At 41.6% G+C, this 27,047-nt stretch overlaps 1 protein-coding gene across 1 annotated transcript in view; it reads left to right on the top strand.

Annotated features, from left to right (window-relative positions):
• ATP8B1 (ATPase phospholipid transporting 8B1) overlaps positions 1-27,047 on the top strand; it is a 111,620-nt gene that overhangs the window by 65,192 nt on the left and 19,381 nt on the right. Inside the window, exons 4-18 of the mRNA XM_079783546.1 lie at positions 410-523; positions 2,529-2,627; positions 2,744-2,805; positions 4,782-4,854; positions 4,957-5,027; positions 6,250-6,332; positions 6,448-6,606; positions 6,777-6,865; positions 8,986-9,176; positions 12,938-13,146; positions 14,526-14,569; positions 15,199-15,355; positions 21,835-22,023; positions 24,198-24,310; positions 26,203-26,367. Coding sequence (XP_079639672.1) covers positions 410-523; positions 2,529-2,627; positions 2,744-2,805; positions 4,782-4,854; positions 4,957-5,027; positions 6,250-6,332; positions 6,448-6,606; positions 6,777-6,865; positions 8,986-9,176; positions 12,938-13,146; positions 14,526-14,569; positions 15,199-15,355; positions 21,835-22,023; positions 24,198-24,310; positions 26,203-26,367 — 1,818 coding nt within the window. The remainder of the gene's footprint in view (positions 1-409; positions 524-2,528; positions 2,628-2,743; positions 2,806-4,781; positions 4,855-4,956; positions 5,028-6,249; positions 6,333-6,447; positions 6,607-6,776; positions 6,866-8,985; positions 9,177-12,937; positions 13,147-14,525; positions 14,570-15,198; positions 15,356-21,834; positions 22,024-24,197; positions 24,311-26,202; positions 26,368-27,047) is intronic.

The following is a 27,047-nucleotide window of genomic DNA, read 5'->3' as shown; positions in this document are numbered from 1 at the left end:
GGTGTCTGTTACTCTTTCTCACATAGCAGCCTCCATCCCCCCTTAAACAGAAAGTGTTCCTTCCCCTCCTGCTTTGCCTCCCATGTTGACATCTCCCTTTGTCCTGTTTTCTAAGAGGCTCTAAGGGGTCAAGGATATAGCGGGGCCCGTTTGGTCACGGTTGGATTTGCCAGAGACTTCTGGGTGAAATGTCTGCATCTTGATACCATCTCTGATTTAGGCCTCCAAGGAGTCATTTTGAGACCTGATTAGAATTAGAAGCTTAAAGGAAATCTCAGTATCTTTCTTTGGGATAAATGACGTCTCTGTGTCACTGTTGGCTATGGGACTGAGTGCTTTCGCAGATGTGTGTACAGTGTGATAAATGGGTGGGCGTGATTTAGAATGACTTTCTCCTTTTCTCCAACAGGGCAATGCAATCAAAACGTACAAGTATAATGCCTTCACCTTTCTACCAATGAATTTGTTCGAGCAGTTTAAGAGAGCAGCCAATTTCTATTTCCTGGTCCTTCTTATCTTACAGGTAATGCCCTTTGATATCTTAAAATCTGTTTTGAATCATGGTGACTCAGTAACATTTATGTTGTGGATGCGTATAACTCGACTGATCTTGAAAGTTTTTATATTAACAGCAGGGTGATGCTCGTACAGGAGTATGCTTTATGCACAGAACTGGCTCCATCGGTGCTAAATGAACAGGGAAAGGGAGCAAATGGAAATGTTATTTTAATTCTGTATTTTTAAAAATTCCATTTAATACTGATGTGAATGTTAAAACTGGCTTCCCTGATGTGAATCCAGTTAAAATCTTCACATTGTAAAATTATTTTGGTGCCTTAAAATTAAATCTATTGTTTATACTTCTCCTTTATTTTTTACTTAAATGCCTAATTTCCCCAAGTATATTATTGATTTCCATTCATATTTTAGTCATAAATCTCAATAAATTATTTGTGTGATGTTGGAAAAGGCCAATTTTTTTCCTGAGTTTTAATTTTTTCTTTATTGTGACCAAAAAAATCACTTATCTGGAGAGCATTAATTTTATCTGTTTAGGAGCTGTTATAATCACAGGAACTCTACCACTGGGAGTGTCATCCGTTAGCATCTCATATACAGGTTACAGAGGATGACACATCCTCTTGGTTTTATCACATTCTTTATACCGAGCATTGGATCTCGAAAATAGTCTCAGCTGCTGGGATTCACCCAGGAAGGTTTTGTGAGAATGGTAGCATGTGTGACTGAGTGGGGATGGAGATGCATGGAGTGGAGAGGAGAGAGAGAGAGAGAATGGGGGAGAGAGAAACAGAGAGAGAAAAAAATCACACACACACACACACAGAAACACACACAGAGAGAAATAGATACTCATCAGATTTAGTGGAATGTAAGACCTGCTGACTCCACAGTGCAGGATGGTCACGTTATCACGAGGGACCTTTGAGATAGGCTTGGAGAGATAAACTATAAATTATAAAGTCCCACTGTTATGAGTCGGGACTTTCCTCTTACTTCCTTCTAGCAGGGAAAGGGGAGTTACACCTATTGACAATAATGTGGAAAATGATCTTTGTCTCCTCCAATGGCTCCAGTTTCTGTCAAGTACAGCAATCCAATGTGGGTAATAGGAACAGCCCGAGACAGCCCTTTCCTTGCACTGTTACCTCACTTGCTTCTTGTGCTCTGAGTTGAGTACTACCGTAACCTGCATTTTGCAGAGAACTGAGGCCTGGCAAGACAAAGGAACTTGGTCCAAGTCTGGTGGCCCATAAGTGGTAGAACTGGGCAGGACTTGGGTCCAGGAGCTTGACTGTAAGGCCTGCCATTTTAACCAGTACGCATGGCCCAGTGATCAATTAGATGGTAACAAAAGATCTTCACTAAATTTTGTTTCCAATATTTTATTCCAATTTGTATGCCATCTTGATGGACGCCTGGCTTCCTGCAAGGCCAGCCTTTTTTTTTGCCTGGACCAATAGCAATGACACTGAAGGAAGTGCTTTCTTCTAGTGCCCCCAAAGATGGCCCATCCAATCATTAGCTTTCAGAGCCAGCCACTGCCCACTGCCGTCTTTGCCTGCACCCGAGCCCCCAGGCTCAGCCCCGAGCAGTGAAGAGCCTGCTGTATGCATTCCCTCAAAGTAAAAGGACTCCTTCCACCCACACCCCATGCTATCCCCCCCCCCCCCCCCCCCCAGTTAATTGGGATTTTCGCACAAAAATTGGAGCACTTCTCCTCTACGGTCATGTTACAAAGACTCCTTGGTGTTCAGTTAAGGTCACAATGAGACAATTTCAGGAGCCACTGTTCTCTGGGCTCTGTTCCGGGAGGCTAGAGAGAAGGCAGATAGATGGTAAGAGGACGATTGGCTGGATGTATAGATGCCTTTTCTCTGTTTTCTGCAGGATGCACACTTGGGTGGGTGATGACGGAGATTAGACTTCGAATTAGTAAGCTTAGAATTAGCAGTTACCTGTGAGTTTGCCTTCATGGGCACACATGTATGCCTTTTTGTCTCTTCCAGGCCATCCCTCAGATCACAACCCTGGCGTGGTACACCACGCTGGTGCCCTTGCTTCTGGTGCTGGGCATCACGGCGATCAAAGACCTGGTGGATGATGTGGTAAGGATTTCCCATGAGACTCTCCCCTCATGGCTGCAAGCTTATTTTTTAGTTTGGCATTAACACTTTACACTTTGAGATTATTAAAATAACCTTTCTCCATCTCTCTTCTAAAGGCTCGCCATAAAATGGATAACGAAGTCAACAACAGGACATGTGAAGTCATTAAGGATGGCAGGTACTGTCTGTCAATGGTGACCTACTTACAAGGCTCTACTGCATAAATATGTCTAGAAACAGAGTTGGAGATAACCATCGGAAAAGTCTAGCGGCGCGTTCACCCTCTAACATTCCTGAGGCTTTGTACTCCCTTTGTGACCTGGAGGCTCTACCCAAATTGCATTATGGGAGGTTGCCGATTGGGCTGCGTGATTGGCCTTATGTTTACACAACTTCTTCAGTCTGGAATGTGCTGCTCCCCATCTCTGCTGGGGACAAAAGATGAGACGCCCACACAAATAATTCAAATAAGATTCAGATCTTAATGAGAAAGATGAAAACAAGATGTTCTGAAAGTTCAGTGAAGGAAGGAATCGCTTTAGCTGGTGTCAGGCATCTGAGCAAAGCCCTGCACAGCAGAAGTTAGGGAACAGCAGCAGAGATGGGGAGGCAACAAGGGCCTCCTAAGGGGACCCGAACATCCCATTGGGAGAGTCCAATGGGATTGCCTCTATCGCCTGCAAAGAGCTGTGGCAAGAAGGTGCTAACTTGTTTAGTTATCATTAGAGACCCATGTGCAAATTGCTAATTTACAGTTTTAGAGATATTGAAATGTAAACTAATTACAATTTCATTTATTGAAAGCCAATTTTAAAAAATGCTGGGCTTACAAATTGTGTGATAAATCCTTGTAAAATTAGGGAAACGAGCATGTTAGCATGTATCTAAAATGTATTGTAATTCTCTAGATCTTTTTTATCCATAAATTCATGGAGGACAAGCATAGTAATTGAATTCCTGCCTCCAAAACGTTAAGTTTATTCATTGTATAGGTTCATAATATCTATTGGGAATATCTTTTTTATATGTGAAAAACCTTTAAAACAGACTATATTTTAAAACTTTTAAAAATGTTTGTCAGAAATTTAAATGGGTATTGCCTATGCAGTTTGATGCTGAAGGTAGTCATCGTTTTATTTATTTTACATTTTATCAATACCCTTATTAGACTTATTATGTAAGTGATACAAACCCATTTAAAAAGGTAATTTAAACTTTAAAGTTCCATGAGGATTCCAGGTGGCCCATGTGGGAGTCATAATGTGTTGTTGTCCTGGGACCACCCAGACCTGCAGCTGAGGAGGTAATGGATAATGGAGAGACAGGAGAGCCCTGGCCGGGTGGCTTAGTTGGTTGGAGCATTGTCCCTTGCACCAAAACGTGGCGTGTTCGATTCCTGGTCAGGACACATACCTAGGTTGTAGGTTCAATCCCCGGTAGGGGTGTATACAGGAGGCATCCAATCAATGTTTCTCTTGCACATCGATGTTTTTCTCTCTCTCTCCCTCCCTCCCTCTCTCGAAAATCAATAATAAAAAAAAATAGTTTCACCCTAGCCAGTTTGGCTCAGTAGATAGAGTGTAGGCCTGTGGACCAAAGAGTCCCGGGTTTGATTCTCGTCAAGGGCATATACCTTGGTTGCAGGTTCCTCCCCAGCCCAGGCCCTGTGTTTCTCTCACATCAATGTTTCTCTCTGTCTTTCCCTCTCTCTTCCACTCTCCCTAAAAATCAATGGAAAAATATCCAACAACAAAAAATAGTTTCTCTTAAAAAAATAAAAATAAAAAGAGGACAGGAGTGGTGGGAACACAGGACGTGAGCAAAACCAAAAACGGGTGGCATGTGTCTCTGGCCACATGTTTAAGTAGCCCCCCCTTAACCCTTCATTATACGACGGGAGAGGGAAAGAAGACAATCACCATCATCACCGTCATCACCATCATCACCGTCATCGTTGCTTCCTTCAGAGGATAACACCTTTCTCATGACCACTTAATGGGGCTACGTCATTAAATGGCTGAACTTTTTGCCAAACTTTTCCTGTGATTTTCATGTTCTCCCAGAACCTTTGGCTTCCTGAAAGAATAATGCCAGATTTCTTGTCAGTAACTTTTTTTAAAACACCCATAACATACCTGTATTTTTAATATTTAGATTCAAAGTTACCAAGTGGAAGGAGATTCAAGTTGGAGATGTCATTCGTCTGAAGAAAAATGATTTTATTCCAGTAAGTGAATAAGCTCGCATCTCATTCCTCGTTCTCCCATCTGACTTGGCGCTCGGTCTGGCCTGGGGTCTCCGTGTCACTGGTGTGTTTTGTTTCGAACAGGCTGACATCTTACTGCTGTCCAGCTCCGAACCGAACAGCCTCTGCTATGTCGAAACGGCTGAACTGGATGGGTAAGTGGGTCTCAGGTGGGCCTGCGTTAAAGCTCCCCTTGGAAGGCTCAGTCTGCTATGTTGAAAGCCGTGCCTGGAATGGAAGCCCTGAGAGCTGGCCTGGCCTCTACCACGTGCTCTCTGGCCAGCAGTGTCCCTAATCGACCAGCCTCCCTGTCTGATTCCATTTATAAAGTGGCGCTGTCACACCTGCCTTCCCCACCTTTCGAGCCCTGCCCTTTGTGAACTGCTGAGCAGTGTTCAGACACGTCCGAATGATATTAATATAATCTGTTTTAGAAAAAAAGAACAGATTGTCAAAGTCTTTGCCAGTAGAAGACAGTTTTGAATTCTCCCTTCATTGGTCTTGATTATTGTGCTTCCACTTGAAAGAGAGTAAAGGCCTGTTTTTGACTCGTTTTCAGTACATTTATTGAGTGCCTACTCGGTTACATTAGATTAATGGTTTAGCTCCTTTAATCTCCTCAACAACGATCTGAGACAAGTAATATTATTACCTTGACATTACCCATGAGGAAACTGAGGCCAGGAGGTGAAGTAGCCTGTCCGAGGTCACACAGTGTAAGTTTCAGAGTTGGGACGCCGCTGGTGTAAACCCCTTTCATTACAGCCTAGCGTGCATAGGCCTCTTTAAGGAGAGCTGAAATCACCAAGTAAAACCTAGATCTTCCTCTGTTCTATAAGGCAGTCGGAGGATGTTCCATCTTAATTATGAAACAGCTGTTATTCCCATGAGTGAGAATAGTGAGCGGGTGGGACATGCCAAGATTTGGGATTGGAAAGAGAGGATTATCTTTTAAAGACATGGGATCTACTTCTTCACTCTGGAAAACAATAAGTTGACAGTCTAGACACTTTCTGTAAAAAAATATATGTCTTGTAGAATCTCCTTAGTGTGATGAAATATTAGAAGCTAAGTTGTTAAACGGCAGTTTGATAGTTTAGGCTGGTGTAAGAGTTTAGTTAGAAGCAGGAAGGAGCATTTCTGGGTGCCTCTGTCTGGCAGGAATGTTGGCAACATTTCCCAGGTCAGGAGTTTTTCTTTCCAAATCTGAAGTTCCAAGATGATCAGAGAGTTTGAAAATAAAAAAATAAAATAAAATAAAAAGCTAATTATTTAGTTTTTGCTTCTAGGATTGCCTAATGTTACTTTGAACAATTTTCTTTATATTCCCGTTTGAACTCTAAAATTTGTCTGTTTAATTCTTCCCCCTCTCTCTAGAGAAACCAACTTGAAGTTCAAAATGGCACTTGAAACCACACACCAATATCTCCAAAAAGAAAATTCATTGGCAACATTTGATGGTTTGTGAAAACACGTCTTCCTTTGTTTTAAATCTTAGTTGCTTGATTCGTTCCCTATTCGTTAAAGTTAGAAAATCTTGCATGAGTATTTATGTGAATCTTATCTCTTTTAAAGGTTTTGTTGAATGCGAAGAACCCAATAACCGACTAGATAAGTTTACAGGGACGCTCTTTTGGAGAAACACAAGTTTTTCTTTGGATGCTGATAAAATTTTGTTACGTGGCTGTGTAATTAGGAACACCGATTTCTGTCATGGATTGGTCATTTTTGCAGGTACTTTCGAGGTTTCTTGGGAAATTGATATGATAGGTACTTTCAAAATTTAAAGGAGGGGATTGCTCTTCTGTTCTTTCTCCATTGAAACCAAAGGAAGAGTAATTTTATCCACAGGCCAGTGCATTGACTTCTCCAATTATTGATCATACTGAATTTTCCATTTCTAGGTGCCGACACTAAAATAATGAAGAATAGTGGGAAAACCAGATTTAAAAGAACTAAAATTGATTACTTGATGAACTACATGGTTTATACGGTATTTATTTTCTTTTTCTGTGGGTGAGAGGCTAGATTTCTATCTTGTGTTCTAATTTTGTTGTATGTTTTTCTAACACAAAGAAATCTTACTTCTGTAGGCCAGGTAGAAACGGGCATAAGTCACTTCAAGGTTGGAGTGGGGAGAGAGGCTTCCCTCACTTTTTCTCAGAAAGGCCACATTCTAAACCAGGGGCTAGATAAGTTGGTGGGGCTGGGCTCCTGAAGTCAAGGTAGGGTTGATTTCATGGTTAGTTTCCCATACGGGTAGTTCTGTTAAAAGCAAACTTTTTCCCAACATACACTGTATAAGTCCAAATACAAGGCAAGCCTAAATCTAAGGTGTGTTGAGAATCCACAAGACATGCCCCCAGGTTTGATGACTCACAAAGAGGACTCCCAGAATTCAGCATAAAGTTGTACTCCCAGCTCTGACTTATTATAACTTATTACTCTAAGATCAGCAAAGGCAAAAGGCTCCTGGAGCAAAGTCTGGAGGAAGCCAGGCACAAACTTCCAGAGTCCTCTCCCAGTTGAGTCACACGCACGACACAGTTAATTCCCCCAGCAACAATTGGTGACAGCCCATGTTAAATGTTGCCTCTACCAGAGACGCTCATTAGAGACTCCGTGCCTGGGGCTTTACTGGGGTCTGGTCACGTAGGCACTGTCAGCCTGGGATCACCAGACTTCCAGGTTCCCCGAAGGAGAGCGGTGGTCAGCATAAAACATACACCAAGAGGCATAAGGAGCCATTCTTAGCAGAGCATAAGAAATAAGGAGTCAGGCCCGACCGGTGTGGCTTAGTGGCTGAGCATCAACCCATGCACCCAGGAGATCTGGTTAGATTCCCAGTCAGGGTATATGCCTAGATTGTGGGCCCGATCCCCATTAGGGGGCATGCAGGAGGCAGCCGATCCATGTACTCTTTCATGGATGTTTCTGTCTCTCTCTCCCTCTCCCTTTCTCTCGCTCCCTAAAATCAATTTTTTTTTATTTAAAAAAAAGAAAGAATTAAGGAATCAGTAAACTTCCTCAAAATCTAAGTTCCCAGATGCCAGCTAAGGCCAAGCTTGCAAGCAGGCCTGCTAAGGATAGCAGTCTCAGGCCTGCTCCTTAGGGTAGCCCCACATACTCAGTGCTCCTCCAGGTTCCCAAAGAGAACTAATTTTTTTAAAGTATTTTGTTTAATTTGAATATACTGTATATACTTATAGGGAGGATATAATACTTTACTTGCATATACATATTTAAAATCATAAAAATAATGTATTAATTTAAGAAACAATTCTTTTTCCCTGCTCTCACATTTCATGAAAACTTAATTTGAGTTTTTCATGTGCATCTTCACTGTCTTGCCTTGACTAAGGCTGGAGCACTCACAATGAGCCCATCATCTCTCCTTCTGTGGCAATTTGTTTTGAGATACAGGACTTGGTGAATCTGTCCAGAAATTTAAATCTGTCCCTGGAAATTTTATTACTACCACAAGTATCCAAAAACTACTAAACAGTTGACTTTTTATTTAGCCCTTAAGTATATAATCATAATTTCTACAACAGAATACTTACTATATTTTTTCTTAAATGATCTTAAACATGAAGTGATCATTAAACTTTCAAGAATAATTACCCACATATGTAATACCTTAATCAATAAAGAAAAAAAATTACCCAAATCTGGGTGAAATTTCCTTGCCTTAAAAAAAAAAGTCATTTCCATTAAACATTATCTATAAGCATCCCATTAAACGTTTGAAATCCTTTCATACGAAGGTAAGGTATCTTCCCCAAACAGTGTGTTATTGTTTAAAATAAAAGTAACTGAGAGAATGTGGTACAATATGAGGGTGTTTAAGGATTTGAATGTAAGACACTAGCTGCTCTTCAGAAATATAATTTTGGAATAAAACCTCACCTCATAATGGAATGTAGGATAAGTCAATCATCATAGAAATCAAATAGACTTTCAAAGCATTCTTATGGCACTGTTTCTATTTTAATTGTGTTGTTTTAACAGGCTACTAAATTATCAGAAATGTGTAAAGTAGTTAGTATCTATGAAATGCACCGAGTGGGCAATCCTGCAGAATGCTACACTTCAATGTTGTATTTCTTCTAGATCTTTGTTCTTCTAAGCCTGATTTCTGCTGGTCTTGCCATTGGCCATGCTTACTGGGAAGCTCAAGTTGGCAATTATTCTTGGTACCTTTATGATGGAAAAGACTCTAGCCCCTCCTGCCGTGGGTTCCTCAATTTCTGGGGATACATCATTGTTCTGAACACTATGGTGCCCATCTCTCTCTATGTCAGGTAAGGCTGTCTATACTTGGTCCTTTGCTTTAAAGGAAGAACACAGTACATTTTCGCAACTTGTGCCTTTTCTAGCAATAATTGTTTCAAAGGTCATAACTAACAAATAAGAAAATAACTTTCATTTCAGAATTGGGGGGAATGCAGCGAAAGGAAGTGAACAGTTGATTGCTCTGTGCCAGGCTCAGCTTGTATCTCAGCCTGTTTACCGATAAGACTACTAGAGGTCAGAGATCGAACCCTCCTCCTGTAATCACTCGCTTAGTAAGATCCCTTCTCTGTGCGCTCCAAAACCCAAGCTTCAGAAAGAGCCTGGGAGAAAGTGAAGATTTAGGATGTCATAGGAAAATTTAATTGCTTCCTTTTTAGGAGCCTTTCTAACGTCTTATCTGCCTCTTCCTTATTACCCTCCCCTCCCCCATTGCCGCTGCCACTTCTGTTCCTTGTAAAACTCATTGGACTTCCCAGCCACAAACTTCCCATGGGAATGCCACTCTCCCTGTCCCCCTTAAGCCTCTCAAAATGTTTTGTTCCTAATCTCAATCACAACCACAATAAGGGACAGACTCACGCCTCTGACAAATGGTTTCCTCCTGGTTTTGTGCTATTTCTTCCTTTTTTACTTTTTCTTTCTTTTGTTTGTTAATCCTCACCCAAGGATATTTTTCCCATTGTTGTTTTAGAGAGAGTGGAAGGGAGGGAGGGACTGGGATGGGGGGAGAGCGAGAAAAGAGAGTGGAAGAGAGAGAGAGAGAGAAAGAGAGAGAGAGAAAGAAAGAGAAAGAGAAAGAAAGAAACATCGATTTGAGAGAGACACCCGGATTGGTTGCCTTCTGCACATGCCCTGACTGGGGTACTGGGGTCGGGGATCAAACCTGCAATCCAGATACATGTCCTTGACCAGGAATGGAACCAGCAGCCCTTTGGTGTGTGGGCTAGTGCTCTAACCACTGAGCAATGCCATCGAGGGCTACTTTTTCCTTCTTTAATATCCAAGTTCATTGTCACTGGTCAGTTGGATTTTAGACCTTGGGGAGAGGGATTGTGTCTTGAAATGTACTCAGCAGCCAGAGTCTGCTTTTAGTTCCAGTAGATAATAACCCAGAGGCACACAGGGTCAGATACACACCTGTAATTAGAAGCATTTATTTTATTTTAATTTTATTACATGTGCATTTGTGTGTTTTTTAATTTTATTACATGTAGTTATTGTTGTTCTTTTAACATGAAGTAAAGCCCAGGGGAGCCATCTGTTTGCAGATGGCTTTAAGAAACTCTGCGATGAGTTTTACCTTTGTCAAGGGAGCTCGTACACAGATTATTTTGTCTAAAACTGTAAATGTAATTTATAAAATAAACTGTATGTGTATTATTGTTTTTAAAAAAGTCATGTCATGTGACTACTGGGATTTCTTTATTTCTCTTAGAAATAAAGGCTCTTTTAAGGCATGAGTCAGATCAGGTCATTCCAGATAGTATCTCTGCTTTGTGTTCAACCTGCAGTAGCTCTGTTACCTTTAGAACAAACTTAGTGAGGCCACATCATAACCCACAGGCCCAGCCGATCTGAGGCTCTGCCCTCCTTCACCTCCAACTGAAACCTCCTGGGCTTCCACCACTCTCCCTCCTTTATATGCTCCGGAGTGCCAGCACCTTCATGCCTGCTCTTATGGAACACCCTTCACTACATATCTACATAATTGCTCTTTCATTTCCTTCAGCTCTCTGCTCATCTTATCACCACCTGATCACTTGGCCTTTCCACCCACTCTATCTTAAATGTCACTTCTGTTTCCTGTTGGTCTCCATCTCTCCTTACCCTGCTTTGATTTTTCTCCAGAGAAATTTCACCACCTGATATGTGTTTACTTGTCTTTTTATTTATCTGACTAGAGGCCCGGTGCATGAAATTTGTGCACAGGGGACGGATGTCCCTCAGCCCAGCCTGCACCCTCTCCAATCTGGGACCCCTCAAGGGATGTCCGACTGCCCGTTTAGGCCCGATCCTCTCCAATCTGGGACCCCTCAAGGGATGTCCGACTGCCCGTTTAGGCCCGATCGGACCTAAACGGGCAGTTGGACATGCCTCTCACAATCCAGGACTGCTGGCTCCCAACTGCTCACCTGCCTGCCTTCCTGATTGCCCCTAACTGCTTCTGCCTGCCAGCCTGATCACCCCCTAACCACTCCCCTGCCAGCCTAATTGATGCCTAACTGCTCCCCTGCCAGCCTGTTTGCCCCTAACTGCCCTCCCCTGCAGGCCTGGTCACCCCTAACTGCCCTCCCCTGCAGGCCTGGTCACCCCTAACTGCCCTCTCCTGCAGGCCTGGACCCCCCCAACTGCTCTCCCCTTCAGGCCTGGGTCCCCCCCCCCCCACAACTGCCCTTCCCTGCAGGCCTGGTTGCCCTCAACTTCCCTCCTCTGCCAGTCTGGTCACCCCTAACTGCCCTCCCTTGCAGGCCTGGTCCCTCCCAACTGCCCTCCTCTGCTGGACATCTTGTGGCGGCCATCTTGTGTCCACATGGAGGCAGCCATTTTTGACAACATAGGGGCAGCCATCTTGTGTGTTGGAGTGATGGTCAATTTGCATATTACTCTTTTATTAGATAGGCTAGAGGCCTGGTGCATGGGGGGGGGGGGGCAGATGGTTTGCCCTGAAGGATGTCCCGGATCAGGGTGGGGGTTCCCTGAGGCAACCTGTGCAAGGGGCCTGTGGTGGTTTGCAGGCCAGCCACGCCCCCTGGTGACCCAAGCAGAGGCCCTGGTATCTGGGATTTATTTATCTTCTATAATTGAAACTTTGTAGCCTTGAGCAGAGCCAAGCCTCCTACTTGCTCCTTGGCCGCAGCCATCTTGGTTGGGTTAATTTGCATACTCGCTCCTGATTGGCTGGTGGGCTGGCTTGTGGGTGTAGCAGAGTGATGGTTAATTTGCAGATTACTCTTTTATTAGATAGGATTCCATTAGAAGGTAACCTCCTTGAGAGTGGGGAGTTTTTCTGCTTTATTTACTAATGTGTCCCCTGTACCTAGAATGGTGTCTGGTCAGAGCAGGCACTCAGGAAGCATATATGGAAGGAGGAAGGGAGTTATCCTTCCATCTGTTGAACATGTTATAAGGCATCTTTGCCCACTTAACATTAGCTGGATATATAAACAGTTTCCTTATAACTGGAAATATGTAGTCATTTAGGGTTTTAGAATTGAGATGATCCTCTTAGAATATCTTATTTTGGACATTCAATAGCCCTGTAAGAATTTAGGGGGAAACTGTGCTTTTTCAGAGAGTGGAATCACAGTTTAGGAGTTACTTGCCAAGATCCCTTTTCCCTTCTGGAGAGTGTGCAGGGTCTGTAACCTTGGTGAACTTGCCCTAGAATTGGGGTGATGGTGAACATGGCCATTCCAGTTGTGCCCAAGTACAGTGGAGAATGAGAGAAAAGAGAGTGAGAATAGCCACATGGTGCCCTCCGCATGCCACCAGGTCACCCGTCCCAATGGGCTGTGTTGGAACATGGGGCACTGTGGCCATGGCTGGATGTGCTCAGGAGTGAGTGGGAATGAGAAGAACACTTTGGCCCTAAACCTAGAGAAAGGTATGTTTGGTCAGGAGAATCCAGAAGCTGGGCACTTGGGCTACCGCCTGGCTTGTGTCTTTGTAGGTAAGCAGCTCACTCCTGTACGTACAAGTGAGGATAAAATCCACCATCTGCCAACTCGCGTCTGAGAATTCTGTTGAAAGTAATCTTCTGTCTTCCTAGTGTGGAAGTGATCCGTCTTGGACAGAGCTACTTCATAAACTGGGACCTGCAGATGTACTACTTTGAGAAGGACACGCCCGCAAAGGCAAGAACCACGACGCTGAATGAGCAGCTTGGGCAGATCCATTACATTTTCTCTGATAAAACAGGGACTCTCACACAAAATATCATGACCTTTAAAAAGTGCTGCATCAATGGGCAAATATATGGTGAGTGGAAGCCATTCCTCAGCCTCTGGGCATGTGTGACCAAAGCCTACCTTCCCAGCATTGCTAGTACCTCCCAATGCAGAGCCCGGTGCTCATCCTGGGCTGAATCCTGAAGCCAGAGCACTGGTGGCATCAGGAACACATGGTGGGAGGGGTCAGCCATCAGAAGTAGGCACACATCCCTCAAAAAATTAAACTCAAAATTGCCATGTGACCCAACAATCCCACTTTTTGGATATACACCCAAAAGAATCGAAAGCAGGGATTGATGCAGAGAGATATTTGCACACTGATGTTCATGGGAGCATTATCCACGGTAGTTAAAGCGTGGAAGTAACCCAAGTGTCAGTTGATGGACAAAAAGATAAAGAGTGCTATATATACACAATGGAACATTTAGTTTTAAAAAGGAAGAAATTCTGACGCATGCTTCAATATGGATGAACCTTGAGGACATTATACTCAGTGAAAAGAGCCAGTCACAAAAGAACAAATACTGTATGGTTTCACTTATATGTGGTATCTTATCTAGAGTAGTCAAATTTCTAGAGACAAAAAGTTGAATGGTGGTTGCTGGGGAGAGAGAGTTATTATTCAGTGAGAACTGAGTTTAAGTTTTACCAGATGAAGAGTTATGCAGATGGATGGTGGTGATGGTTGCACAACAGTGAGTTTACCACTTAATACCACAAACTGTACGCTTAACAATGGTTAAAATGGTAAATTTTATGTTATGTGTATTTCACCACAATTATTTCTACGTTGATTTCCATTTTAATATTTTGAAATGTGCTGTATACTTATAAAAATATTAAGGCTAATACTATATTCAATTAGAGTGCTCTTTTATTTAATACAAAAAAATTTTTTTTAAAAAAAAGCTTTAAGAACACTGTATGCTTTCCACTTGTAGCAAACTTTATACTAGGAATGTGTTCTTACTAACGAATATCCATGAGAAAGGTGGGATACCGGAGGGGCTAAGGAAGTGACTATCGTGTGCCCACTGACAGTGCCTTCTGAGCTGGGGGAGGTAAAGAGCTTCAAAGGACATGGTCTGGGCCCAGAGGACATTGCAGCATAGAGGACACAGGCACCCTGTTTGAACCTCCAGGAGTTATCAAGCTTTTTCTATAAAGAGCCAGATAGGAGATATCTTAGCCTTTGCAGGCCATATGCAGACTATATCAAATATTTTTCTTTGTTTATTTTTAAAATTCTTGAAAAATATAAGTAAAAACCATTTTTGACTCAAGGGTTGTCCAGAAATAGGCTATGAAACCCATAGAACCACCACCAACATAGACCCAAAGCAGGGTGAGGAGGGAACTCTGGACACAGGCGGAGACTCAGCTGGTTTTGTCCTATTTGCTTTTCAGGAGACCATCGGGATGCTTCTCAACACAATCATAGCAAAATAGAGGTGAGTCCTTTAACTTAAGGAATCGGTTGTGGTGCGAATTTACTTCCTGGGGCTGCTCTAACAAATTACCACAAAATGGATAGCTTACAACAACAGAAATGTCTTCTCTCACAGCTCTGGAGGCCAGAAATCTGAAAGCAAGGTGTCCACAGGGCCACACTCCCTCAGAAGGCTCTAGGGAAGAACACTTCCTTGCCTCTTCCACCTTCTGATAGGTGCCTACAATCCCTTGTCTTCCTTGGGTTGCAAATGTCTGCCTCTGTCATCATATGGTGTTATCCTGTGTGTGTCCCAATGTGCCTCCTTTGGATTGGGTCCACCATAATGCAGTATAACCTCATTTTAACTGGATTACATCTGTGAAGACCTTCTTTCCAAATAAGGTCATTCCCAAGTAGCAGGGGCTATGACGTCAACATAGCTTTTGGGAGCCATAGTTCCAACCCACAAGGTATCTTTTAGCTTTAAGACAGGTGTGAACCTTTTGACAATTAAGAATATGTTGAAATCCTACAGTGATTTTTGCATAAAGACTTAGCTTCAAATAAAAGTTCATATCATTTGCTAAGCCCAAATTGTTGGGTTTTTTAAATCACATTTTCTTTTCCTTTTCCACTTCTTTCTTTTAGCAAGTTGATTTTAGCTGGAACCCATATGCAGATGGGAAGCTTGCCTTTTATGACCATTATCTCATCGAGCAAATCCAGTCAGGGAAGGAGCCGGAAGTGCGACAGTTCTTCTTCCTGCTTGCAATCTGCCACACCGTCATGGTGGATAGAATTGATGGTGGGTGTTTTCTTTGTACCTCCGATATTAAAGACCAGTTTTTTAGTTTACAGGTAACACGTGCTTTTGGGACTCAAATGTGTATGAAGCAGTTTGAGAAGTTTGTCTCACACTTGAGCAGTGAGCACTCAGGGGCACCTGCCGCTACATGGTAGATGGGGTAGCAAAGCATGAAACAAGGTCACGGCCTCTGAGAACTGGTATCTTCTCCACAGCTGTAGCTCCAGTTGCGCTTATCACTTTGAAAATGAAATCTTATCACTGGAAGAAATGGTTGACTCTTGAATTATAATAGGAGGATCAAAATCCTTCCAGCTGTATTATTACTTACATGGTTTATTGAGAATGAAGAGTCAAACCTTATCTGGATCATAAGTGGACTTTAAACATGGATAATCTTTCTACAAGATAATTTCAGACACAGGCTTTTCTAGATTCAGATATGTTTAGGGTTTGAAACATAATACCAGTAAAAGCCCCTCTCTAAGGTGCCTGTTTCTCATTTGAAAGAGCATAATGAATCTGCATTTGCCCGGGAACAAGCAAAGCTGACTTTAGGCTCCTTTACAGAATTATTATTATTCTTTTATTTTCTGTAGTCTTTTATTTTTCCATGATCATTATGTTACCTTTGTATAGTAACAAAAGAAAGAAGTATCCTGTGTTCCCCCAAAATATTTAATTTAACCTGATGCCAATTTTTGTTTTTATGCACTAAATTGAAGAAGCAACAGTTTTTTGGTCTACATTAAGAATTCAAACATATACTTAAAGATATTTACCTACAAAATTGTTGCAAATATAGTTAGAAAAACAGTTAAATAGTGTCTAAGAGTCTAAACACAATTTCTTAACACTGCTTGTATTTACATTTTTTAAATTAAAGGGCCTATTTCTATTTCATATTGGTAAGATACATACAGAGAAAAAAAAGTATTCCAAGTGAATGTTGACTATAATATTCTATTTGTACATCCTTAATGGAATCTATTCTAAGAACAAAAATTACTGCAAAGAAATCTTAAAACTTTACTAGTTAATTTTATTGCTGATAGTATTACTGGTATTAGAATTAATCAGGACCCAAGATTTTCACTTCCAGTAAAAAAAAGTTCAGAAAGATCCCTGTAATATTAAACATAAATTATAAATCCTTTGCAGAATTCTGAAATGCAACTTGTGCCAGCTTTGTCTCAGCAAGTTTATCCAGAATCTAAGAAAATTGTTCATTTTCTCACATGTGAATGTATGACAAATTATCTGGAAAGACATGCACATTATAGAAAGAGCAAAAGGAACCCTTTGGCATGTCTGCCTGTCAACTCTCCACTTTTCATCAGCGCAGCATAGGACGGTCCCTTCCTGCTTTCTGGCCCTGGGGTTTCGTATGTAGCAGGTATTAAAATTCCAGAGAAGGAATATGCATTAAAGACTAAATGTGTAGAAGCCATTTGTAATATCTTTCAGTAAGTTTCAAAGGAACCCATTCTCCAAGGATGAATCTAATAGGGCAATAAAGAGAGATAACAGTAGAATTCAAATTGGGGTAGATTCATGGAAGGGGCTATTAGCAGGCAAAGTGGGGTAGATAAAGAGGGATGACATCCGGTGACCAAAGCACAGGTCGAAGTCTGTTTGACTAGCCAAGCACATTTCACTCCTATAATGGGGATCAACTATGATATTGTTAAGCAGCTTGGTTCTCTGAGGGTGTTTTTTTTTGTTGTTGTTGTTTTGAGTGTGTGATGGTGTCATTTTCAGCGCTAACTCAGGCAACCAGCCAACTTAGGCAACTGTGCATTAATCTTACTTCTCTATTTTCTTCTCCTCTCCTCCTTCCCCTCCCCCTGGGATATGATGGGAAGAGTCCTGGACTGTGTGCTGGAGATGGGCCTTCCCAGTTTGGGTTCCTGTCATAACACTTAGTACAGAGAGGGACTCTGTCTGAGCACCAGCTTCCTCTGTGTTGCAGGAAGAAGGCAGGAGTTCAAAGTTTCTTCCCACCTAACACTGTGCAGCTCTTTGTCCCACTTTCCGCTAAGGCAAAGTGTTTTACATCCTGAGGAATCCTTCCTCACACAGTAGATGATAGGCACATGCTCTAGCCACTGAGAATGGAGAAAGCTGGATTTCCAGAAGGTTAAAAGAATAATTAGTTTGGCATTGATACCTTGAAAGGTTCCCTTGGAAGGGATCTTGGGGGCACTCCTCCAAATTTTATAGGGAATGAAATTCAGACCCAGAAAGTACAGGGAACTGCCTGAGCACCTACCCATTATTCTAGTTGAGTCCTCTTTGAATTTCGCTATGCTGGTGTGTCTGTGGTCTTTTGCTGCTGTTTTCTCTCTTTTATAAGAATAATAGAGATTGGTTAGCCTTTATTATACATAACGTCAACAAGAGGAAGGAGGAAACCCATATATATATATGTTACCACAATATCTGACTAGTTCGGCAGAGTTTGTGTGACCCTAGTGTTGAACACGTGTGGGGCACAATGGGAGCGAAGTGTGGAGAGGCTGCATTGGTGTTTTATTGCTCTGTAATGAATTGGCATAACTCAACTCATTAGCTCACAGTTCTTTAGGTTAGAAATCTGGGCATGGAAGAACTAGGTTTTCTGCTCAGGATCTCATTAAAATCAAGGTCAGGCCATGTTCTCATCTGGAGCTCAGTGTCCTCTTCCAAGCTGTATGTAACAGGCATTTGTTCTAGTTACTGAGAATGGAGACAAGTTGGATTTCCAAGTGTAGGAGGTTAAAAGAGGTGAGCTTGTGGCAGAATTCAGTTCCTGTGGTTGTTGGACTGAGGCTTCCATTTCCTTTCTGGCTGTCAGGGCTGTTCTCTGCTCCTAGAGGTCTCCCTCCCCCCATCTTCAAAGCTAGCAGTGAGGTGTCTCCCTTCCATCAAACCCCTTTATGTTTTGAATCTCTCACTAGGAAGAGCTCTAGTTTATTTTTTAATGATCTGAGAGAGAGAGAGAGAGAAACATCTATCAATTGCCTTCCACACGTGCCCCAGCCAGGGATAGAACCCACAACCTGGGTATGTGCCCTGACCAAGAATCAAACCTGAAACCTTTTGGTATACTGGACAACACTCCAACCAACTGAGCCACAATGGCTGGGAGCCCTGTCACTTTTAATGATTGACCTCATTGGGTTGGGAATACCCAGGTAATCTTCCTATCTTGAGGTCAACTGATTTTATCTTAATTATACCTGCAAAATCCATTCCCGGCAGTACCTGCATTAGTGTTTGCTTGAATAATTGGAAGAAGATGTGTGGAACCTTGGGGCTATCTTACACTCCTACCTCCCTCAGAGGCCACATGAGAGCAGCGAGTGAAAGAATTGGAGGCCTTTCCTTACCCACCAGGATTAGACAGCTATGTTTTTAGGAGATTGGATGGGGAGATGTGGGAAGTTGATGCACAAGTTGAGGGCCTGGGTTAGTGTGGGGCTTTGAGAAAGATGAGAAAGCCATGACAGTGGGGGATACTCTACAAGTGATTTGAAGAGAGGCGTATTATTGAGGGGAAAGAGTCGTCTGAAAGGTGACTGGTTTCAAGGCTGGTGACCAGAAGACTGTGGGTGCTGTTACTAACCAGAGGAAGCTATGAAATCAGTGTCATGAGAAATGGGATTTGTGTAGTGTAAGCATTTTTTTTTTATTTCAATCAGTTTCATCTTTAAAAGTTCTGGCGATTGGATTCCTGGTCGGGGCACATGCCCAGGTTGCCGGCTCAATCCTGAGAGGGGGGCGTGCAGGAGGCAGCCAATCAATAATTCTCCCTCATGATTGATGTTTCTAACTCTCTCTCCCTCTCCCTTCCTCTCTGAAATCAATAAAAAACATTTATTTTAAAAGAAAAGTTCTTTCTGGTTGACTCTGAGTGTCCAGTAAATAGTTTTCAGAAATGGTTTCAGAGGATCATTTTTTAGTCCTGGTTGCTTCCTGCAAACATAAAATTGGAATTTGGACCAGGTCTCTGAAGTTCCTCCCATTTCTTAGTCTGTAATTCTGTGGTTCCATTGCTAGAACAAAATGGAAGGGTTTTCTTTAATGATAAAAATATCAGTGTTTGCTCCAGATATGATTCTTACTCTTGGGAACTTTACCACCTTTTATCATTGTGTTTCTTTCCTCTGTTGGAAATAAGTTTGCCATCTGTATGATGCAATATTCATATCTCGTTCCTGTTACTCTTGGTGGAGGAGCTGGGGGCGGTGCTGTGTTCTCACTGCTGCTTGTTTAGCTCTGGTTAAATATTTTGCCCTCTGGCGTGTGTGTGTGTTTGTAGAATGGCTGGATTTAGTAAGTGGCATTCGTCACTCCTGCTGTATGACTTTCTCAGTGAACAAATAGAGAGGGAGAGAACCTAAAGTATCATTTCTTAATTACTAATTAGGAAGCGATTAACACTGACTTAATTAGAAGGAACCATCTGTGCAGCATTGAGAAGGAAGTGGGGAGGGAAGAGGTGTTCAGCTCTACCTCCAGCCCTTCACGCCCCAGCCTCCTCCCCTTCCACGTGGAATGATGGTGGGGAACGCTGCCCATCCACCCATGGCTTGCATCCTGGGCAAACCTTGGTGGAAGACCAAATGCCTTTTTCTGTAAAATTCATCTGACCACAGAAATACTTTTTTCCTGCTTTGAGGCAGAAGAACTTGAGTAGAAAACTAGGGGGTGGAGGCAGGTGAAAAGGGTATTGAGGGTGGGAAGTGGTGATGGAAGGAGGCTTGACTCTGGTGGTGAACACACAATATAATATACAGATGATGTGCTATAGAATTGTACACCTGAAACCTGTGTAATTTTATTACCCAATGTCACCCCAATAAATTCAATGGAAAAAAAGGCAAAAAAAAAAAAAAAAGAGTAGAAAAATAGAAAATCTTGGATAGGCAGAGTGGTTGTTTTGTGTTGTTTTTTTAACTTTTTACTTAAGTGCAACATGTATACAGAGACAAGCATGTATAGCTCAACGAAATTTCACAAACTGAATACTCTTTTGTCACAAATACTTAAGATTTTTTAAAACAGAACGTTATCACTCCCCTAGAAGTTCCTTTTGTGTTCCCTTCCGGTCATTGCCCCTCCAAGGGTAACTACTGAACTACCGTCCTCACTTTGAATAGCACAGGTGAGCCTGGTCAGTTTTGTGGTCTGTATACATGGGACCAGATAGTACACACTTGCACTCCACATGGGGAGACTGACTTCTATTATTGAAATGTGTGGTGACTATAAGGCGGTTTTCCATTATGTAGCTTTAAAAAAAAAATCCTCACCCAAGGATTTGCTTATTGATTTGAGGGAGAGGGAAAGAAATATCAATGTGAGAGAGAACATAGATTGGCTGCCTTCCATATGTGCCGCAACTGGGGATTGAGCCCACAACTTTTCAGTGTACTGGACGATGCTTCAACCAACTGAGCCACAGTGGCCGGAGCGCCATTATGTAACTTTTAAAACATAAAGATACCAAAAATATTGGTGAATTGTGAGGTGTTGTTTTTTTTTTCCAATATGAGAGTATAGCTAAAGTGAAATAAATACACTCTTCTAGAGGGGAAGATAAATGTGAACAACACTTTTGGAAAACAAATGAGTCATATATACTAATAGGCTTAAAAATTATCAAGATTCTCTAACTTAGTATTTTGCTAAGAAATACTAAGTGTGGCTCAGTTAAAATATAAAGCCAGAGGTTTTATGCACATATACAGAAGGTTATTACAGTGTTATTTTTGAGAAGAAAAAAATTTTGAAAGTAAACTAAGTACCTGAAATAAGAATATGGTGACATGTTAACTTTCACTAAAACAATGTTTAGAACAAATTTTTAAAGCTATGGTAACATACTCAAATATAATGTTAAAATATTCAGGATATAAGTGTATATTTAGAATGATAGAAGCTGTTACAGAAATAGGCTTTTTCACCTTGTATGCATATATGCATAACCCATGGACTCAGACAGTGGGGTGGGGTGGTGAGGGCCTGGGGTCGGGGAGGGGGGTTTGGGGGGGTCGGCCGGGGTGGGTTAGAGGGGGTCGATGGGGGAAAAAAGGTGACATATGTAATACTTTCAACAATAAAGATTTTTAAAAATATAATAATAGTAATAATAAAACAAACAAAAAAAGGAAAGAAATAGGCTTTTTCAAAAGGACTGGAAGGAATTGTAACAAAATGTCAGTGTTGTTATTCCTCTAATTTAAGTGTGATGATGGGAATATTTTTCCTATTCTTGGCCAATTTTTTTAAACTTCTAGTTTATGTTACTGTTTATAGTTAGAAATAAACCATGAAAGTTTAACAAGTATTAACATTGGCACACTCCTTTCTTGGGGAATGTTGGGCTCTGCAGCTTGTCCTCACCCCCACATGCACCTCAGGGTGAACTGTTGGCGGTAAACTCTGCGTTGGGTCTGAAAGCTTGTCTGGTTTTCTCCCTGCTCCTCTGTTAGGTCAGCTCAACTACCAGGCGGCCTCTCCTGATGAGGGCGCTCTGGTAAGCGCCGCCAGAGACTTTGGCTTTGCCTTCCTCGCCCGGACCCAGAACACCATCACCATCAGTGAGATGGGCACCGAGAGGACCTACACGGTTCTTGCCATTTTAGACTTCAACAGTGACCGGAAGCGGATGTCTATAATTGGTAGGTCTCTCTCAAGGGTATGACTGTGAATCTCTCATTTAGATGCTGCCTGTCACACATTTGCTTTAGGACATCAGGAGAAAGCAGCCAATGAATGAATGACGAGGCTCCTGGAAGATTTCCACAGACTTACTGAAGCCAGTGTTTTTTCCTTCATTCTGCTGATGTCTATTGCCCAAGAGACAATTGCAGTAGATCTGAATCTTGCAAGTGTTGATTGACACTCTTTGATGATGCGGGCTGGCAGCTGCTGAATCTGGGCTGGCAGGTGCAGCGTGCTCAGAGTGGCAGCTGCAAAGCTGGCAGCATGGCCCACATGTGCTTTTACCGTGTGAGCCGCTCCAAAGCCCTCTGGTCTACACTTGATGTCAGAGGAGGAAGAACTCAGCAGGAGAGGAGTTCTGAGTACAGCAAGGATGTGCTTAGGGATAAAAAAAAATTGTACCTCCAGTCCAGGCACATTACAATAGGCTGTCAAATGGAGATGAAACTTGCTTTCTAATAGTGACATTTTTTAAGTCATGATTTGAAATAATTTCAAACTTATAGGAAAATTATAAGAATGGTTAAAGAACTCCTTTATGCTCTTCCATATTCACCAACTGCTAGCATTGGCCACATTTTCCGTCATTTTCATTTTACAGAGGTTCTTATTTTCTGAACCATTTGAGAGCAAATTGCAGCTCTAATGCCTTTTGCCCTAAATACTTATGTAGGTATCTCCTAAGGACAAGAACCGTCACTCATATATCCAGTAGTGATCAGAATCAGAAAATTTCATGTAATACCATATTATTATCTAATCTATGGAATGTTTTAAAATTTTACCAGAAATGTTCCTCATTCCATTACCCTTATCCCCTTTTTCCTCCCTCCCTTTCTTCCTTCCTTTCTTTTGTCTTTCTGTCTTTTGTATTCAAGATCCAACCCAAGATCACATTAGGTGATTGTTACTCTGGTTTCCTTTCACCTAGAGCAGTTGCTCAGCCTTTTTTTATCTTTCATACACTGACAGTTTTGAAAAGTACAGGCTCGTTATTTGTAGAAAGCCCCTCAATTTGGGTTTGTCCGATATTCCCCCATGATTGGATTCAGCTTACACATCGTTGGCAGGATGAATATATAGATGATGCTGTGTCCTTCCCAGCATATCATATCAGAAGGCACATAATTATTGGTGATGTTAGCTTTTGATCACTCTGTAAGGTGGTGTCCACAAGATTTCTCCATTATGAGACTGAATTTGCAACCAAGAAAAGATACAGAGCTGCCTACTGAACTCTGACTAGGCATACATTGCTGAGTACTTTCTGTGTGCCTAGCACTGATTTGGGCTGATGAACATGCCTGGCATTTACCTTGGAGAACTTAAAATCTAGTTAACTGTGAGGCACGTGCTATAGTTAAAAAATTACTTTAATCTATGCAGTAATTTAATAGTTACAGCCCTGGCTGGTGTGCTAAGTGGTTAGAGCACTGGCCCACACACTGAAGGGTCCCGGGTTCGATTCCCAGTCAAGGGCATGTAATTGAGTTACAGGTTTGATCCCCAGTCTCTTTGGGGTGTATGCAGGAGACAACCAATCAATGTTTCTCTCTCTCTCTCTCTCTCTCCTTCCCTCCCTCCCTCCCTCCCTCCCTCTCTCTCTCTCCCTCTCCCTCCCTCCCTCTCTCTCCATCCTTCCCTCCCCCTTTCCCTCTCCCTCTCCCCTCCTTTTTTCTCTTCCACTCTAAAAATCAATGGAAAACAATATCCTTGGGTGAGGATTAACAACAAAAAAAGGTCATGAGGAGTCATATCATGGTCTGAGTATCAAAGGCAGTAAGAATTTACAGGCAAGAAAGAGCCCTATTGGTTAGCATGGACAAATAAGGTTCTATGGAAGAAACTAGCACAGGGCATGGAGTCAGTAAGTATTTGCTGAAAGAATAAGTAAGGATATGGAAAATTAAGTGACCAAAGGAATCTTTTCATATTTACTTCATTAGTACATTCTATGTAGGTAGTGGCTTACCCACTTTCTTGAGAGCAACATTTTTCCAGGTGCATTGATGAGTTTAAACTAATAGGGCATTATTAGCACAGTGATAGTCAAATTAACTTTATCAATGTAGTTTTCTATTAAGAAATCAAACCTAACTTTATTCTTTGCTTTTCCTTTCCTTGCTGCTAGTAAGAACCCCTGAAGGCAATATCAGGCTTTACTGTAAAGGTGCTGACACTGTGATTTATGAGCGGTTACATCCAATGAATCCTACCAAACAGGAGACGCAGGACGCCCTGGATGTAAGTCTCACCTTCACTCTTTATGCCACAGGTTCCAAACTCACTCTCTGCTACTGTTTCTTAAGCGGGAGTGAGAGCTGTATGTTAACTGTTGATCCTTCCTAGTCTTGGTGTGGTTGAGTGGAAAGAACACCAAAGGAGGAACATTTGGTGGCTCCTGCTCTGCCCCTGCTGCTGACTTCCTAGTAAATGACCATGGACCATGCCCTTTCCCAACATCCAGGTCAGCAGGAACGGCAGGATTGGCCCACAGGAATGACTGGTCTCTCTTCCAGTGGCCTTGAACAAGCTACACAACCACACTGAGCTGGAGTCTTAATATCTGTGTGGATCCTAAGAACTCCACCAGCCTCCTAGTATATACCGAAGGAAAGAAAGCATTCATGTATGACAAGGCATGACAAAGCCATGTGTTGGATAACTGAGTTCTGATACCTTGGTTAGGGAATTGGTTTGGTTCTCATTCCTTCAAACTTGTTATCTAAGAGGACTATGTACTTAGTCCAGTGATAATGCGATTGTTCAGAATGCTTCTGGAAATTTCTCTTGTGGAATTGCCTACCAATCCTCATGTTGTTTTGGTTTTATATAAGGATGGCAATGAAGTATGGAGGATTTCCGTCAGACCTGGTGTTCCAGTTCTTTCTCTTTACTTGTTTTGTGTCCTTGGGGAAAGAAAGGGGTTGATGTCTCAGATGAATCATTCTTTGTCGAATGAAAGAGGCAGAGGATAATTCCTACTACCATGGAGGGTTGTTGCAAGGGAAAGTATCTTGCACAGTTCCCAGCACTTAGTAAGTGCTTAATAAAGGGTAGTTTCTTCCCTTTACTTTAAGGCCCAGTTTGAAAGCCACCCAGAGGTCCTTCAGAAAGAAGCCTGATGAATATGTTGTTTACTAATTGGGGTCACATTTTAAGATTAGATATGCTGTTGCCTGGCTGGTGTGGCACAGTGGTTGAGTGTCGACCTATGAACCAGGAGGTCAAGGTTCGATTCCTGGTCAGGGCACATGCCCGGGTTGTGGGATTGATCCCCAGTGGGGGGCATGCAGGAGGCAAGCAGTCAATGATTCTCTCTCATCATTGATGTTTCTATCTCTCTCTTCCTCTCTGAAATCAATAAAAATAAGGGGAAAAAAGATTAGATATGCTGTTAAAGCAGTTACAGTGGGTAATTATTTCTCATGAGGATATAAATTTAATCAAACAAATGCAGAACCTTCCAGAGAACCTTAGAAAGCAAACACTTAGTTGGCTGAACCAGCTCTGCCATCTTGGCTAGACTCATGTTAGTGTGAAATAATGAAACATTTTTACTGGCTCATATACTGTATAAACCATTTAAAATAGCTTAAATCTGCTCTCTATGGTTACATTTTCAGACACTCTTTTTCATTAAAATGTTTCATGTTAGCTTTAACAGTGGCTCATGTATTTCAGAATTGGTTTGAGGGAATAACACTTGAGAGCTCATAGTTGATTGGGCCTGTAACACAGTTTGTGGGAACAGATTATAAAGTTGTCAGTTCTGTGTTTACATCATTAACACCCGCAAGGCATCTTTCTTTGGCTGTTATTTTCTTAGTCATGAAGAGAAAAGGTTGTTTTTTTTTACTCTAGTGACTTGATTTAGAAGAAAGGTTTACATTTCCCTTTAACTAATTTGGGAACTAGAAATAAATAACTAATTTAGGGTCTTAAAGATACTTGGAAAAACAAAGTATTTGTTTAATCTCCTCTATAAAGTATATTTGTCCGAATCCATCATTTTTTTTTCATGGCCTCTTTTTAAACTCTCTTATTGTATTACTTAAGTAAGATTTTGAACTTGATCTTGAATTACACAAAGTTAACTATTCTTTGTGTGGATGGTTGTCTTCTAAATAAAACAGGTCTTTGCAAATGAGACTCTTAGAACCCTGTGCCTTTGCTACAAGGAAATTGAAGAAAAGGAATTTGAAGAATGGAATAAAAAGTTCATGGCTGCCAGTGTGGCCTCAACCAACCGGGATGAAGCTCTGGATAAAGTGTATGAGGAGATTGAAAAAGACTTAATTGTGAGTTTTAACCTTAAAAAATTTTCCCCTTGATATTCTAAACAAAATTGGAAATTTTAATTAAGTTTTGATTTCATTCTTGAAAAATAATTCTAACTTCAGCATTTGAAACTGGTACAATGAAATTAGGTCATTTGAGGGTTTTTTTACTCAGCAAGCAAAATACAAGTTGCCATTATGAGAAACAGAAAACATTAAAACAGGTTCTATTCTGATTATTATATCACTTATTAAAATTATGATTTTTACACAGTAACAAGCCAGACTATACTTAGTACATAGTGAGAATTACTGAAATGATTTCTATTTTGCAAACTCTTGAAACAAGAAAAAAATACCATTTGTAAATTAAATTTTCAGAGTTAAACATTGTCTGTACAGTTTAGATTAATGGAAAATGTTCAGCAAACAGTAATGACCTTTAGCAAGAATTGGCTTATGTCTGTTTAAAGTAACATATACATAATGAAAGTGTGTTTTTATTGGCCTTGATTTTGTTCTTGCATTTTTGACTTGGTCAATTACTTTAGGAAAAACGATTTTGGTTATTTTGGTTTGGGGTGTGCAACACAGCAACCCTCCCTGCTAATGCCAGCCATCCACCCCAGTAGAGAACCGACTAGGGTACATAATTAGCCCTTCTTCTCTATGTAGGTTGGCAAATGGTTATTACAGAACAT

The sequence above is a fragment of the Cnephaeus nilssonii genome (genome assembly GCF_951640355.1).
Source record: "Cnephaeus nilssonii genome assembly, chromosome: 11".
NCBI classification, from domain to species: Eukaryota; Metazoa; Chordata; class Mammalia; order Chiroptera; family Vespertilionidae; genus Cnephaeus; species Cnephaeus nilssonii.
Note: the sequence above shows the minus strand (reverse complement) of the source record. Positions and strands in the feature narration are given on the sequence as shown.